This window comes from Delphinapterus leucas, chromosome 5 (assembly GCF_059928025.1).
Source record: "Delphinapterus leucas isolate spDelLeu-1000000601 "Yukka" chromosome 5, BTC_Dleu_Yukka2, whole genome shotgun sequence".
Classification (NCBI taxonomy): Eukaryota; Metazoa; Chordata; class Mammalia; order Artiodactyla; family Monodontidae; genus Delphinapterus; species Delphinapterus leucas.
The window spans coordinates 88,593,367-88,609,414 of NC_143133.1; the positions used below are offsets into that span (position 1 = coordinate 88,593,367).

Below are 16,048 nucleotides of genomic sequence, written 5' to 3' on the forward strand. Positions count from 1 at the left end.
TCTAGTTCCCTGACCAGGGATCGAACCCGGGCCCCCTGCATTGGGAGTGCAGAGACTTAGCCACTGGGCCACCAGGGAAGTCCCAATTATGTAGTTTTTCTTGCTCATTTGTCCAACTAAAGCTATTTTATTGTCATCTTAATTAGGTTTTTGTATGAATATGCAAGAAGGCATCCTGAGTACGCTGTCTCATTGCTGTTGAGAATTGCCAAGGGATATGAAGCCACACTGGAGGATTGCTGTGCCAAAGATGATCCTCCTGCATGCTATGCCACAGTGGTAGGTTTCTGGAAAGAAAAAAATATATAGCTCTTTAACTGATGATTCTAATAACAGGAAAGAAAAATAACGCAAGAATGTTACATAGTGCAATTTAGATTTTTTCTTAAGATGGTTTCAACTCTGTGCTTTTAAACATTATAGGAATAATAGCCTTAAATAGAAAGATCAAAGAGAGCAATCTCTAATTCCACAAAATCTTTTTTTTTTTTTTTTTTGCGGTACGCTGGCCTCTCACTGTTGTGGCCTCTCCCATTGCGGAGCACAGGCTCCGGACGCGCAGGCTCAGCGGCCATGGCTCACGGGCCCAGCCGCTCCGCGGCATGTGGGATCTTCCCGGACCGGGGCACGAACCCGTGTGCCCTGCATCGGCAGGCGGACTCTCAACCACTACGCCATCAGGGAAGCCCTAATTTCACAAAATCTTGACCATGCTTTTTCTCCTTTTTACACTCCTGAGAACAAAATTAATTAAATTTAAATGTTAAGAGATTTAACTTAGATATAAAGAAAGTTAACCTGATTCCAAGTTTTATTAAGTATCAAGAATTAGTATCATAAGAAAGATTGTGAAATCTAGTACTTTAGAATATTTTCAGATTCTTTTTTGAGACAGTTTAAGAATGGTTTTACAAGAAATTAAGTGTGGAGAGGAAATCAGTTTTGAGAATATTTAGCATATTTAGCTATGCTAAAATAGAATTTTATCATGTTTGAGATATTTAGTACTCCTAGCACATATAGTGGTGCGCAAACTTAAGAATCAGAGGAAAGTCATTTTTTCCTCTACCAAGAAACTGGTTATATGCCAAGTGCCACACAGGAACTGATGACCAAGGTAAAATGTCTTATCTCAGAAAGCTCAGGGTCCAACTGGAGAGATGGCTTAATAATGATGATACTTAGAATCATAGCCATCATTTACTGAGTTTTTACTATATTCCAGGCTATGTTTTAATTTCATTAGCTCAGGTAGTCTACAAGAGCAATTCTCTGAGGTGAGTACCATGTTCATCTCCATCTTAGAAATGAGGGTTCTAAAGCTTTGAGATGGGAAGTAAAGTTGCACAACTAGAACATGAGTCAGGTTGGCCTGGCTCAAACATCCGCAGTTGCACTCCAGAGTCTGAATGTTCTTAATCACTTATCTCATACGGTCTCATCAAATAAACAGTTTGGACATATTATAATAGATTTGACATCAAAAATCTATTTTCATGGCTTTGGGCAGAAAGGAGGAAGGATCTCATTATGCCTAGAAGGATGAAACACAACCTGCATCTGGTCCTCAGGGAGAATGTTGTAAACACTATTCTTTTATTTTTCAGTTTGAGAAACTTCAGCCTCTTGTGGAGGAGCCTAAGAATTTAATTAAACAAAACTGTGAACTTTTTGAAAAACTTGGAGAGTATCTATTCCAAAATGCGTAAGTATTTTTGCTTATTGACTAAATTTTTCATGTTCATTTAATAAATATTTAAGCCAATTTATAGACCACCTATCAGAACTTTTTTTTTGAATAAATTTATTTATTTTATTTATTTATTTTTGGCTGCTTTGGGTCTTCCTTGCTGCACATGGGCTTTCTCTAGTTGCGGAGAGCAGGGGCTACTCTTCGTTGCAGTGTGAGGGCTTCTCATTGTGATGGCTTCTCTTGTTGCAGAGCACAGACTCTAGGCATGCGGGCTTCAGTAGTTGTGGCTTGCAGGCCTTAGAGGGCAGGCTCAGTAGTTGTGGTGCATGGGCTTAGTTGTTCCGCGGCGTGTGGGATCTCCCAGATCAGGGCTCGAACCCATGTCCCCTGCACTGGCAGGTGGATTCTTAACCACTGCACCACCAGGGAAGCCCTATCATAGAACTTTTAATCTTGAAAATAAAGTATCATTTCTAATCACTATCCATCAAGAAAGACCAGAGAAAATGAAATAAAATAGTTGATTGGATGAAGAGGCCTATATTTGAGTGCACTTTAAAAAATTGGGCTCTTAAGTCTGGGAGGAAAAATATCAAATCTTGGGATATAGGAACTGAGGATGCCATTTGAAAGTTAAGAAATAGTTTATGAGCAAACAAAATATAGCAATGCTTCACAGAGCAGAAAATAGTAGGTCTTCAGTAGCAGTAGCTCAATAAGATGATAGATTAATGTCCCAATTAAATAGAGCCTTATCTGTGGAAGTTAAGACAGGAAGGGACACATCATTTAGTTATTTATTGTTCAGCTTACACATGTTAACACTCTTCTACCTATAGGTGCTAGGAATAACAACAATGAACAAGACATAGTCTCTTCCCTTGAGTAGATTATGGTCATACGTTGGCTTTCACTGGTGATTAGCATTCTTAGTAAATGATTATTACATGCTAGATACCACATCAGGTTGATTGCATGCTTTGTTCCTTTTAATTTAATCCTTGCACTATCCCTTTTGAATCAGGTATATTTCCTTCCATTTCATGGGTGAGAAATTTCATCCATGTCTTTCAAATTTAGTACAGTGCTGATGTATGTTAAGCTCTCAGTAGGTTTTATTGAAAGAAAGAAGCAATTAATAAATATCTTAATGTCACTGAATTACAATAAGGTAAGCCACTTTCCTAAGATTATACAGCACAGGTGGATTCAAAGCTAGGCTTAATTAGTTGCTCAGGACAAGGTCTTCTCCCACATTACCCCGCCAACCTGGAGATGATAATTTTATGAATGGAAAACCATCTTAGTGGATTTTGGCTAAGTGATCTCTGCTTGACCTGATGTGTTAGAAAAAGACAGCTTCTTGCCTGGCTGAAAACACATGGATTATGTTGTTATAGGCTCATAATTCGTTACACCAAGAAAGTACCCCAAGTGTCAACTCCAACTCTCGTGGAGGTCTCAAGAAACCTAGGAAGAGTGGGCTCTAAGTGTTGTAAGAATCCTGAATCAGAAAGAATGTCCTGCGCTGAAGACTATGTGAGTCTTTTAGAACACAATAAAGTTAATAATGATGAACTTTTGCTTTTAGATATTGACAAAGCTAACTTTCAGAAGCAAGGGTGGGCTAATGTGTGTGTGTTTGTGTGTGTGTGTGTGTGTGTGTGTGTGTTTTGTGTATATGGTAATGGCAGCCAGGATTTGGTCACCTGTATTATCCTGACCATCAGAAAGAGGTTTTAGATAAGATTCCAAAAATGATAAACTGTTTTGAAAAAATTCTGTGAACTTTTAATGTTCCATCCTGGAATTTTCTAAATTTTTACTTTCTTTGGATCTTTTTTTAAATTTTTTTTTTTTTTTTTTGCGGTACGCGGGCCTATCACTGTTGTGGCCTCTCCCGTTGCGGAGCACAGGCTCCGGACGTGCAGGCTCAGCGGCCATGGCTCACGGGCCCAGCCGCTCCGCGGCATGTGGGATCTTCTCGGACTGGGGCACGAACCCATGTCCCCTGCATCGGCAGGCGGACTCTTAACCACTGCGCCACCAGAAAAGCCCTACCCTCTATTTTTGCTTTGCATCATTGGATCTTTAATGTATCAGTATAAGACTATTTCTTCCCTACTCCAAGACATATATCAGGATTCACCTCAAATTATTTAATCAATTATTTTCTCAATAAATTATTCTTAAAATGTAGACATATTTAATTAAAAGAGAAGACTTCAAAGTCCCTTATTATTTGTAGTTCTAAAAATAAGCAAATCGTTTTCTCAAATCAACCTAGGATTCAATGTTGCTAGTTAAAATATAACATTTGTTTTGGTCCTTTGGAAGGTAGGAATTCATGGAAAACTTTTCATTATGCTTCCTTTGAACTTCTGCTCTCCTGCCTGATTTTAGCTGTCCTTGGTCCTGAACCGGTTGTGCGTGTTGCACGAGAAGACACCAGTTAGCGAAAGAGTTACCAAATGCTGCACGGAGTCCTTGGTGAACAGACGGCCATGCTTTTCTGCTCTGACAGTTGATGAAACATATGAACCCAAAGCCTTTGATGAGAAAACATTCACCTTCCATGCAGATTTATGCACACTTCCCGAGAATGAGAAACAAATCAAGAAACAAATGTGAGGAGTACTTCATTACTGCATGTGTTTGTAGTCTTGATAGTGAGAATTGTAAATTAAAATGAGCAACTTTTCCTTAAGTAGTGATTATATACCTTAAATACTTAAATATTGACCTTATTAAGCAGATAAAAGTGTCAAGAATAAAATGGATAGCATTTTGTTTTCTTAGCAAAAGAAAAAAAAAAAACAGTACCATTCAGAATAATCTTGTGGATAAAAGCTGCAGTAGAATAACAGCTTAGGCTAGGTCCAGTAGAAAAAACTGAACTGATGCATTTTTGCAGATAGCAAATTAGTTAGTAGAAATCATATGAAAATTTAATTCTAGGCCTGAATGGTTATTTTCAGTTTGTTCTATGGCAATGCACAGACAAGGCAACCCCTCAGGACCTGACTTTTGAGAATGGAACTTGGATTAAAAATATCTGAGATTTAGAGTTCTGAGGCATGACTCCCTATTGCTGTCACAAGGGGTTATAATTGCATGAAATTTAGCAACATAAATTTGCTATTATCTCTGGTGGATTCTGATCATGGACATAGACTTAAAAGTCATATTGCAAAACCTGTCATGCCCATATGACTCTTTCTCTAGCACTATTGTCTCTGTAGATGTCAGTGAAAGAGAACCACCCACTCCCATGAATTGGATAGTTTTATTTCCTATGGCCGCTCCACTATTAACTTTCAATGGGCAGATTACAAAAACCAAATATAAAGATTCTCAGATTAGAAACTTTTTAAATGGAGCCCAAGATAAGTAAGTTTTTCAGGATCATTTTTAACTCTCAAATTTTAAAACTTCCATATGGCATTACTTCCAAAATCTGAATAACATATAAATGCAATGACATCATCCTTTCCAGTGATTTACTGAAGAATGATTTGTTGAGATTTACTGACACTACAAATGTTGAGCAATTTACATTGATTACTTAATTTGATCCTGCCACTGACCCTGCGAAGGTGTATTTTATTATCCTCATTATGCAAATAAGAATATTGAAGCTTATAATGGTAAGCCTGGGCCTCAGGTCCAGAGTTGTCTGGCTCTAAGACTTAGCATCTTAAGTAGCAGTGCTACCATTTTTACCATCTCCATTTTTCTGTAGAGAGTAAACTTTTTTTCCGGTTTTTTTTGTTTGTTTGTTTTTTGTTTTCATTCAAATGCAGTGCACTCGTTGAGCTGGTAAAACACAAACCCAAGGTAACAGAGGAACAACTGAAAACTGTTATGGGGAATTTTGCAGCTTTTGTAGACAAGTGCTGTGCAGCCGATGACAAAGAGGCCTGCTTTGCTCTGGAGGTACTGGAGTTGTTTGCCTTCATTTTCACATGTCTAATTTCCTTTGCTGTTGCATTTGATCAAGCTAGGGGTTAGTGGTTGAAGTATCTGAAAGACATTATGTGCATGTAGAACAGGAATCTTATTCTTCATACAATTGTCTTACCAAATGACTGAAATAGCTCTTTTTTCTTTTAAATCTCCTGCTGCACTGTAGTTTATTACTAAGTGTTTGTAATGTTTGTTCTGTTTCCAAAGTTGTGATGTTTATGAATATAGATAGAAATATTTCTAAAGCCTGAGATGTTTTGGTAGAGGCATCATCAAACCAAAGCATTAATTTATTTAAACATTTTCTTGAAAATGCTGGTTTGTGATTTGGTTGAATCTGAATGTTTATTTTACAGGTTAGTGTGGAAATTTATATTTAGATGTCTGAATCATTTAATATTCCCCCTATGACTTGACAGTAATTTTTTTATTCCTTTTGGGGCAATGATGCTGGTGAGCTTCCTTCTAGAGATTCTAGCACTAAACTGTTATTAAGGGATGTGATGTACATAAAATTACTTTGTAATCACCAATGGCTGTATAAATGTTACTTTTTTACCCTAATAGTGGTGCTAATATTTTCCCCACATCTGTCATTTCTTTGTATTTAGGGTCCAAAACTTGTTGTTTCAACTCGAGAAGCCATAGCCTAAAAAGAACACAACCACAAGCATCTCAGGTAACTACACTTTAGACTGTTTTAAAAAACTAATTTTAATAGTTATTATTAAAATAGTAAAGATCAACTGACCAGTGCTAACCACTGTTCTAAACTGATTATATATATTAACTTCTTTACTTCTCAAAATAGTTGCCTGAGTTGAGTACCATTATTATTCCCATTTTGCAGATGAGAAAATGAAGGCATAGATCAAGAAATAGGTTAAATAATTTACCCAAGGACTACCCAACCACGGAGCCAAAATTAAAGATTCAAACCAGGGCTTGAGAGTTAACCACTGGCCTGTTCTGACCCAATGTGACACAGAAGACAGAGTCATTCTACTATGCACTGGCTCAGGAGTGGGAAACTTTAGGCAATAGGCTGGACCATATGAAAGTGCATTTTTGTATGTACAAAAACAGTTCAATATCAATGATTTCATATGGTTCAACCATATAGCTCAAGAACAAATTCATTTCATTGGAGAATATGATAGGTCTACCTTATGTGAACTTTTATTACAAGTAAATAATTTGCTACTAAGTTTCCAATGTGTCAACATGCTGAGCTTTAAGAGAATTTCTCTTCTTATGACAAAAAGGCCCACTTTAAAATTTAGATGTTTGAACATAAACATGTTTTATCCATTTTGGTGTAGTATTTTGGGGGAAATTATAATAAAAAATAGAATGAACTTCCTTTTCGAAAAAATTTGTCCAACTATTTTTTAGCATGAATTATTTTCATATTTTTTAAACTGTGATGTTTATTCCACTATTAGATTTTAACTTGCTCTTTGCCTATATGGTAAAACCTTCATATTGTGCATTCAGGAAAGGAACCAACTTCATATCTTTGCAAATTTGGGCATTTCAAAATGTGATTTGCTTTAGTCCTAAATGGCAAGATTTTCTTCCTAGAGGTCTAACTTTGAGAAGACAACTTTTTTGTTTGTAATTAACTTAAGTAAGAAGTAGGTGTTGGGAATTCCCTGGCAGTCCAGGGTTAGGGCTCCACGCTTCCACTGCAGGGGACACGAGTTTGATTCCTGGTCCGGGAACTAAGATCCCACAAGCCGCACTGTGTGTTGTGGCAAAAAAAAAAAAAAAAAAAGTAGGAGTTAAGTAAATGACCCTGAGAGTTAATGATGAAAAGCCTGTGTGACGAAGACAGGACTTTACAATCCTTATTGCTGTGTCCTCTCCCCTAGTCCAACAGAAGAATTCAGCTGCCATGAGTCTAGGAGAGGCTTGAATTGTTTTCATTGGTGGAAATTGCGGAAAGGCAATCTAAGCAATTTGGCATTCATTTGAAGAGATTTGAAAAAACACATGCCATTTTATAAACAGTAATTATATTTATCTTTTTGTTTTTCAGCCTACCCTGAGAGTAAGAGGAAAAAAAGAGAAATGAAAACTCAGAGCTTATTCATCTGTTTTTCTTTTCTGTTGGTGTTAACCAACACCCTGTCTTAAGAACACAAATTTCTTTAAATATTTTGCCTCTTTTCTCTGTGCTACAATTAATAAAAAAATGAAAAGACTCTAACATAATTGTCCATGACTGTTCTTTTTCAAAGATGTGTTGCCATCCTGAAAATTTTGTAGGTGCTATGAAAGTTCCACTGTTCTCTCCCCATTTCAGTGGAGGACTTCTAGTTCCTTATGGGTTAGTTATGTAAAAGAAACATTAATACTGTTCTGAGTTATGGATTATAAGCATTCAATGTAATATTTTAACATTATGATAATTCTGGATAAAAGAATAGAAACTGTGGTATAGGTAAGGCATACAAAACATGGCTTCTTCTTACTACTAAGACTCAATTATAAAGGTGGGGGACCAAAAAGATAGAGAGGATTGTAAGGATATAGTAGTCCTCCCTTATCTGCAGGGTATAAGTCCCAAGACTCCCAGTGGATGCCTGAAACTGCAGAGAGTACCAAATCTTATATATACTATGTTTTCTTCCTGTACATACCTACCTATGATAAAGCTTAATTTATAAATTAGGCACAATAAGAGATTAACAACAACTAATAATAAGACAGAACAATGATTACAATATACTGTAATAAAAGTTATGTGAATGTGGTGTCACTCTCTCAAAACACCTTATCGTACAATTTTAATGCCTTTTCCATCTTAACTAAGCACTTTTCACGCACTGTGGCCATAACTTTTGCAGTTTGCAGTGTGAGAGCAAGACTAGTATGAATATCTTTTTCCTTCTTCACATTTCACAGATAAAAGATATGTCCTTAACATAGATCTTAACACGCTCGGTGTACAATTCTTTTTCTTTCCATATTAAGTTGAGAATTTTCACCTTTTCACTTAAAAGGAGCACTTTATGGCTTCTCTTTGGCAGACGTGAATTGCCAGCATCATTACCCTTGTACTTTGGGGCGATTATTAAGTAAAATAAGGGTGACTTGAACACAAGCACTGTGATCCCATGACAGTTGACCTGATAACTGAGAGGGTTACTAAGTGACAAACAGGTGGGATATGCTGGACACAGAGATAATTCACGTCCAGGGCAGACAGCGCGAGATCCCATCATGCTGTTTGGAACAGTGTGCAATTTAAAACTTATGAATAATTTATTTCTGGAATTTTCTATTAAATGTTTTTGGACCGTGTTGACCTGAGAAACTGAAATGGCAGAAAGTGAAGCCATGGATAAGGAGGACTAGGGTAGTTAACTGAATTAGGAAAAAAAATGATCTTAGAAGAAATTTAAGACAGTTTAGGATGACAATACAAGAAGAATGTAAGAAGTTTAACAAGTTTGGAGAAGCATTATTGGAAGAGAGGATTAAGAAGTCTGGACAAAGGTACACTAATGGATAATTAAGATATCTTGAACTGAGGAAGTGCAACAGTTAGAAGGTGAAATTTTCTTGTAAAAAATTAAGATGTTATACTCAACACTGAGCCTGTTTTCCCTGTTCCTAGAGGTTGCCACTGATATTAGATCATTGTCTATCAATTACATACTTAAAAATCATTTATAACCTTATTGGTTTGTGTATTTTTAAAATTTTTATAAAGTTGGTTTCATACTGTACATTATTCACAACTTGCTTATTTTGTCCCTAATAATAATGCTTTACAGTTTTAAGTATGATGCTTACAAAGATTTTTGTACCAAGTTAAAAAAGGCTCCACACTCCCTCTCTATTGGCCCTCAACCCCTGTTTTGACCTGATGTTGACTGTATCAAATGTTTTTCCACATCTGTTGCTATCATCAAAAAGCTCAAAGAGAGCCTTTAAGGGGAGAAATGGAGATGGTGGGCTCCTGGCAAATCCTGGAGTCAGACCTTGAAAATTTTGATTAAGACATTTCCACAGAACTGGATCCACATGGGACCAGGATCTACATGCCCTGTCTGGATGGTATTGCAGCCCAGGCACTGAAAGCGGACTTGAAAATTTTGGAGAAAGACTCTCCAGAATGCAGAACTCCAAGAGCCTTGCTTCCCCCCTGCACACAGGGTCAATCAGATTCCTGAGGGGAATTCAGACACTTGAGTCTAAGAGTGATCCAGGAGCCCAAGGCCCTCTCTGGTTCTGAGAGGTTGGCCGGGCAAGCGCAATTTCCAGTCAAAATATCATTTGCCACCGTTACTTAGGTCAACTCCATTCCCCCTCCATCCACGTAAGTAAGGTTATGACTGATGAGTTTTGTGTGACTCACACTGGACACAAGAGGAGTTTGGGGTCTGGGCTGTTAACTGACCCTTAGGCTTGAGCTGCATGTGTGGTCCCATCCAGCAGCTCTTTGTTGTTTGTGTCCCCATAGGGCAGCCTCTGTTTACAGTACACAAAGGTGGCAGGGGTCTGGCAGGCGTCCTTTATTCAATGTGCTCCCTGATGCTGGCACCCAGGGTGGTCACTCCAATTCCTCCACAATCTCCACATAAAGCCTCCTATAGTCTTTAGGGGTGGATATATTTATCTCTTCCAAGGGCTTTGGAGATCATTCCTCCATAATGCCCCTGGACCCTGCCAGTCAACATCCTCTCTTGCCTTCATCACCGTGGTTACATTGTGCTCCCCTGGGTTGGTCTTGAGCCCTGCCAAACACCCCTTGCAAGGATAGGGTCACTCTTCTTGCTTCACCCCAGGTCTCTCACCCATCCTCCCAGTTGATGGTTGTGTGTGGAAGCCAGGAGTGCAGTTAACATTGAAAGAGATCACATTCTAAAAATGCAGTGATTATGATCTAAGAGTTCAGGAAAAGACATGGTTGGAAGATGTGTTGATCTATATGTATGCTAAGAAAGTTGTAATGGTAAGTTTAAGATAACCAGAGACTTGCATTTGTGGTTATCGTCAGTGAAGCACAATAATAACATTTAAGAGAGTCATTGGAAGCCAGAATTCATGGTGATATGCTGGATGCTAAATCATCATGAATAACGATGTAACCAGATTAAAGAAATGAATTGAGAACTATAGTGGCAAGAGGATTTATTTGTTTCAATGCAAATAAGCTCCAAGGAGCCATCACATCATGAGAAATAACAACATTCTTACCTTTTTTGTTGAGATGGTAGATGTAAAATTAGCCAGGAAGGAGATGCCTTTGACAATACAGAAGATAGTACCAAAACAGAGGTGGTACCTGGACCTGAACAGGAAGATATGGTGCCAGGACATTAGGAAGAATCTTCATGTTCACTGAGCAGACAATGAGGAAGTATGTAAGTATCACTTCTCTACTCATTATTCTAAATCTTAATTGATAAATTAGTATACTTCACATAGATCCATGCTGGTGCTGCATAAGTCCAGAGGACATCACTACCATAGAATAAAATGTGAAGGGTGCCTTCCACAGTTGAACAACATGAGCTCAGTTATTTTTATTACTATTGTTAACATTTTAGAGATTTGGTTTATGAAGGGGCAGCTGAGAGTGTGAGAAGACTGCTGTTTTATAACTGATGTGTTGGATATATGGGAATTACACATGAATCACATCATTTCTACCTTATCGTCTCATCTAACAACTCTTTTTGTTCCTCTTAGTCACTTTATTAAATGACTCACTATCGTTTCAATATTTTTTTCACCTTTCCTTTGATATTCTAATCAGTTTCCACTTCATAGTATTCATGAACACACCATGCTTTTTCATGCATGCTTTTCCCTTCTACCTGGTATGTCTTTCTCTCTATTGTTTATCTGCTTAATTCAACTCAAAGGTCACCTTCTTTGAGGAAATTTCCGTGCATAGAGTTAGTTATTTCCTTCTCTGATGCCCCATTCATTCTTTGAACTTGACTTATTACAGGATTTATATTTTATTATAATTACGGTAGATTTTATATCCATTTTAAATATGTGAAATCTGAGTCCTAGAGCTGGAATTTAAACACACATGGTTCTGACTCCTGGGAGCCGGCCCATTTAATAGTATCAATTCATTTATATGTCTCTCTCTTCAACTAGATATTGTTTCTTGCCAGAGGGGACCACGAATTAGAAGTCCATGCATCTCCCTTGGCACTAAGCATAACCTGATATATAATGGATATTCAATAAAAATTACATGAATAAATTGACATGCTATGGGGTGTAAATATTCTAAACTACAAATTACAGAATCCTGACTTACAGCAATTTCCTGGGCTTCCAAAATACTAGATATAGTAAGTTGAACTTTATGTTAATTTGAATCATGAAAGTTTATGTTTTAATATGATAATAGTGATACATTTTATTTGTAAAATGTTAAGTAATGAAAATTCCCTCAAATTAAAATAATCAAGAACTGCATATTTAAAACTGATAGACCTGGTAATGTTCCATATGATGGTGTCACTTTTGCATCAGTCCAACTAGTCCAAACGTATCCTAATTATCTCTCTTATGTGAGTAACTGATGAATAAATACATGAATATTTGCATGACACCAAAGAAAGTGCTTTAGCGCTTTGAGATCTATCTTTTGGGAAGGGTAAGATCTTTTTCTGACTAATGAAAAATTTTATATCCATAACATGTTACATATGATGGTTGATATGTATGTGGATTAATAACCATTTTTTCCCATTTTATTTAATTCGTGTGCAACTTGTGTAATTTCTTCAGCAATAGACTATAAGCAATTACTTGGACAATTTCTGAAAAATGCTGCATCAAATGAACAGATCACTTTTAGAATATTTATTCTTTATCTCCTCCCAGGTCTTACTCAGTTCAGTTTGTTGCAAATTTCTTCATTCATTTAGTTGATACCTGGACTCTAGGAACTGGTTCCTTAAAAAAGCTGAACTTAAGAATCTCAAGAGAAGGGCTTCCCTGGTGGCGCAATGGTTGAGAGTCCGCCTGCCGGTGCAGGGGACACGGGTTCGTGCCCCGGTCCGGGAGGATCCCACATGCCATGGAGCGGCTGGGCCCGTGAGCAATGGCCGCTGAGCCTGCGCGTCCGTAGCCTGTGCTCCACAACGGGAGAGGCCACAACAGTGAGAGGCCCCCGTACCGCAAAAAAAAAAAAAGAATCTCAAGAGAAGAATTGAATTAAGGAGCACTATGAATGGAGAATAAAGAGTAGGACCACTGAGGGTGTTGTAAGTGACAGACAGAGGAAGTCCATCCTCTTTGGGTGGGCTGGATCCTCACCCACCTCAGATGGAATAATTCGGTTGGTGATTTGAGAAGCCACACAGTTGAGTATCAGGAGTCACAAACATCTTCCAGTGATGGAAGGGGCATCAACAAGGCAGATGAACACCCTAAAGTTTCAGATAAGTTTAGCCCATGTCATTGGGCTCAGCTCTAGGGCACTGAAGCAGAAGTTGTAAGGGAGCAGAGTGCAGAGTTAGCTCCAGCAGCTGGTAAGAAGAATGTGTGCCCAAACTAAGAATGCCTCTGCACTGTGGGAGAGATGCTCCCTTGATTTCTTTTTTATTGTAAATTGCAACAAGGAAAAAAATGTAGAACTCCGCAGCCATATTCAGATATTCACTCCACTGCTTCTTCCCAGTGCTGAAGGATCGGCTCTTCTATGTTCAGAACGACGTTCAGAACCGTCTTGGACAAGAGAGCTGGCCTCCCTAACTTTGTGATGGGGTGAACGAAAGACACATTGCTTGAGGTAAAACTGATTCAGTGCAAGAACGATTATGAGGTATTGAGGATGGGAATGGAGATGTGCTCTGACCCATTTTATTACCTTTCTCATGACAGAAATTGTGAGGCCACAGCACAATCCACTCGCAAATTTCTTTCCTCCCACAGAATACTGGAGAGCACATATGTTCTCATTCTTTTTCAGGAACATCAAAAGCAAGCCACATTTCTCTAAATAAACAGAACCTGTTTAGAATGAGGTAGTTTACGTTCTGGGGTGCAGTGTGATTGGCTTAAGAACAATAGATAATAATTCTATTTTTTATTCTATATATTTCTCATGAAAATAATGCATGTTTACAGGTGTGCGAGTGTGTGTGTGTGCTTTAGTCAGCTTGGGCTGCCATAACAAAATACTGTAGACTCGGTGGCTTAAACAACAGAAATTTATTTTTCTCTTAGTTCTGGATGCTGGAAAGTCCAAGATAAGTATCTAGTAGGGTTCAGTTTCAGGTGAGTGTTCACTAGGTGGCTTGCAGATGGCCACCTTCTCACTGTGTCCTCACAGGTGAGAGAGAGAGAGAGAGAGAGAACACAAACGCAAGAGTGCTCTCTGATGTCTCTTCTTATAAGGACACTAATTCCATCTTGGGGCCCCTTGCTCATGACCTCATCTATGCCTAATTACTTGCCAAAGGCCCAGTCTCCAAATACCATCACACTGGGGGTTAGGCCTTCAACATATGGACACAAACATTCAGTCCATAAGAGTGTGTGAAACCTCTGGACCATGTAGGGGATTTTTCTGAATCTCCTATGAGGATCAGCCATCTCTCCACCTTGCTAAGGAAAGGGAGTGTCCGGCAGTTATGCTGATGATGGCATAAGGCCAGAGAACCCCTTTGTTATATCTCATATTCTGCCTTGGCTATAGCACCTGGGAAGAGGGGAGTGGGGTAAGTATTTCCTCATCAGAGAAAGTATATGTCATTACAACAAAGTATTTAGAAAGTGCTTTTTTTTCTGTGTAATTTATTGTTCTAGGACTTTTGGGAGATGCTCTCAAAGTATGTTTCCCTGAAATAGTTTATAATCTATTTGGGTATGTGGACCAGTTCTGCTGTTTTAAGGACCCGTGCTTAAGCTAGCAGGAGCAGTCCACCCATATAAGGAGAGATGATGTAAACAGAACATAGATTTTTGTGACATTAATTTATGATTGGCCCCTGACTTACTTTGCTGTATCTCTGCTTGACTTATATTGATGTTTTACCTCACCTTGTTGACTTTGAGGCACTCTGTCTTTTCAAGTTCGGCAGGCAGGTTGTTGTCTTCTCTGACTCTGATCCCTCTCATTCTGTTCCTGGTGTGGATGAGAGGAAAAAATGCCTCCCCCTGCCCAAAGAGGCAAAATCCCTTTGATGAAGGAAAACTGTTCCCTCTTCCTTCCTCCCTCCCTCCCTCCTTCCCTTCCTTCTTTCCTTCCTTCCTTCCTTTGCAAAATACATCGATAACTTTTGGAGGCCAGCAAATGTGAAAAGTGACTTCTGCCCTGGAGTATGATTTAGATAGGTTCACGTTAAACAAAGGGAGAGATGGTTTTCTCTGCCTGAAAACAGTAATAGGAAGAGGAGGGGAGGGGCTGAGGCCAGCTGAGAAAAGATAAGAAAGGAGGAGGGAAGAGAAACCAGGAAAGAAAGGGGTTGGTCAGCACTCTACATGAGATGTCAGGTGGTGTGCAACAACCTGAAAAGGACTTTTCATGTTTGATTTCAAATATCTTGATACACACTTGTGTTGGGGGGTTCTTTACAAAAGGGACAGAGGGGTATCCAACACAAGGTTCAGGATAAGAGATAGCATATGTAGGAGAGAAGATAAAGAACAGGTAAAGAGAACCCAGCAGGACAAGAAAATAAGAGCTAGAGGTACCCAGGATAAATGCAAGTAGTCCTTCCCTACTCCTTAATTCTTAGAAGTCTGGAGAGGGTGGTGGTGGTAATTCTGGTGGCTTTCTGTAGGTGGCCTCAGTATTGGGCTAAATGTAATTAAATCTTAGGTGGCAAGAAGACTCTATTGGACTGGAGGACTTTGGAAACATTCTTCCTGCTAGAATTTGGCTTATATGTGCTCTATGGAGTATGTTTTTAAGCGTTATGGCTTGCAAACAGACTTGTCATCTTCCATGAGGATCTTCACCTAACCATGATCCTAGGTACTGTCCTCTTCTCATATCTATCTCAGGGCCTCTAGACCCTGACTATCAGAGAAAATATGAATGTAAACATTTCAGCAGTGATCTCTGGTTAGAAGGGTATGAGAGATGTGTCATTCATATACGTCAAATGAGTGAGTGAGGACGGTGAGTGCATAAATCCTGACTGCAAAAATCTGATTCAGTGCCACTCAATTTCTACTTATAAAGGTTCTTCCTTGTGCCAGACATTGTGCTAGGCACTGCAGGAGTCGTGAAGGTGAGTCCTTGAGTCCAAGAAGTCAACTATTCAGGAAGAACTGCCTAAGCTTGCAAATGACTGTGATGTAAGGTCAAATGAAAAGTACCAAGAGAAAAAAATTTAAAAGGTGTTATAGGTCGCCAAAAGTGAGAGCATTCTTCTCTAGTTAGGGAGTAATCAG

General features: G+C 38.6%; 1 protein-coding gene across 11 annotated transcripts in view; it reads left to right on the top strand.

Annotated features, from left to right (window-relative positions):
• ALB (albumin) overlaps positions 1-7,876 on the top strand; it is a 142,302-nt gene extending 134,426 nt beyond the window's left edge. For all 11 annotated transcript variants that reach the window (XM_089912040.1, XM_089912042.1, XM_089912039.1 and 8 more), the window contains 7 exons: positions 147-279; positions 1,608-1,705; positions 3,094-3,232; positions 4,097-4,320; positions 5,497-5,629; positions 6,271-6,338; positions 7,701-7,876. In XM_089912040.1, coding sequence (XP_089768166.1) covers positions 147-279; positions 1,608-1,705; positions 3,094-3,232; positions 4,097-4,320; positions 5,497-5,629; positions 6,271-6,312 — 769 coding nt within the window. In that variant the 3' untranslated portion in view covers positions 6,313-6,338; positions 7,701-7,876. The remainder of the gene's footprint in view (positions 1-146; positions 280-1,607; positions 1,706-3,093; positions 3,233-4,096; positions 4,321-5,496; positions 5,630-6,270; positions 6,339-7,700) is intronic.
• The last annotated feature ends 8,172 nt before the right edge of the window (positions 7,877-16,048 follow it).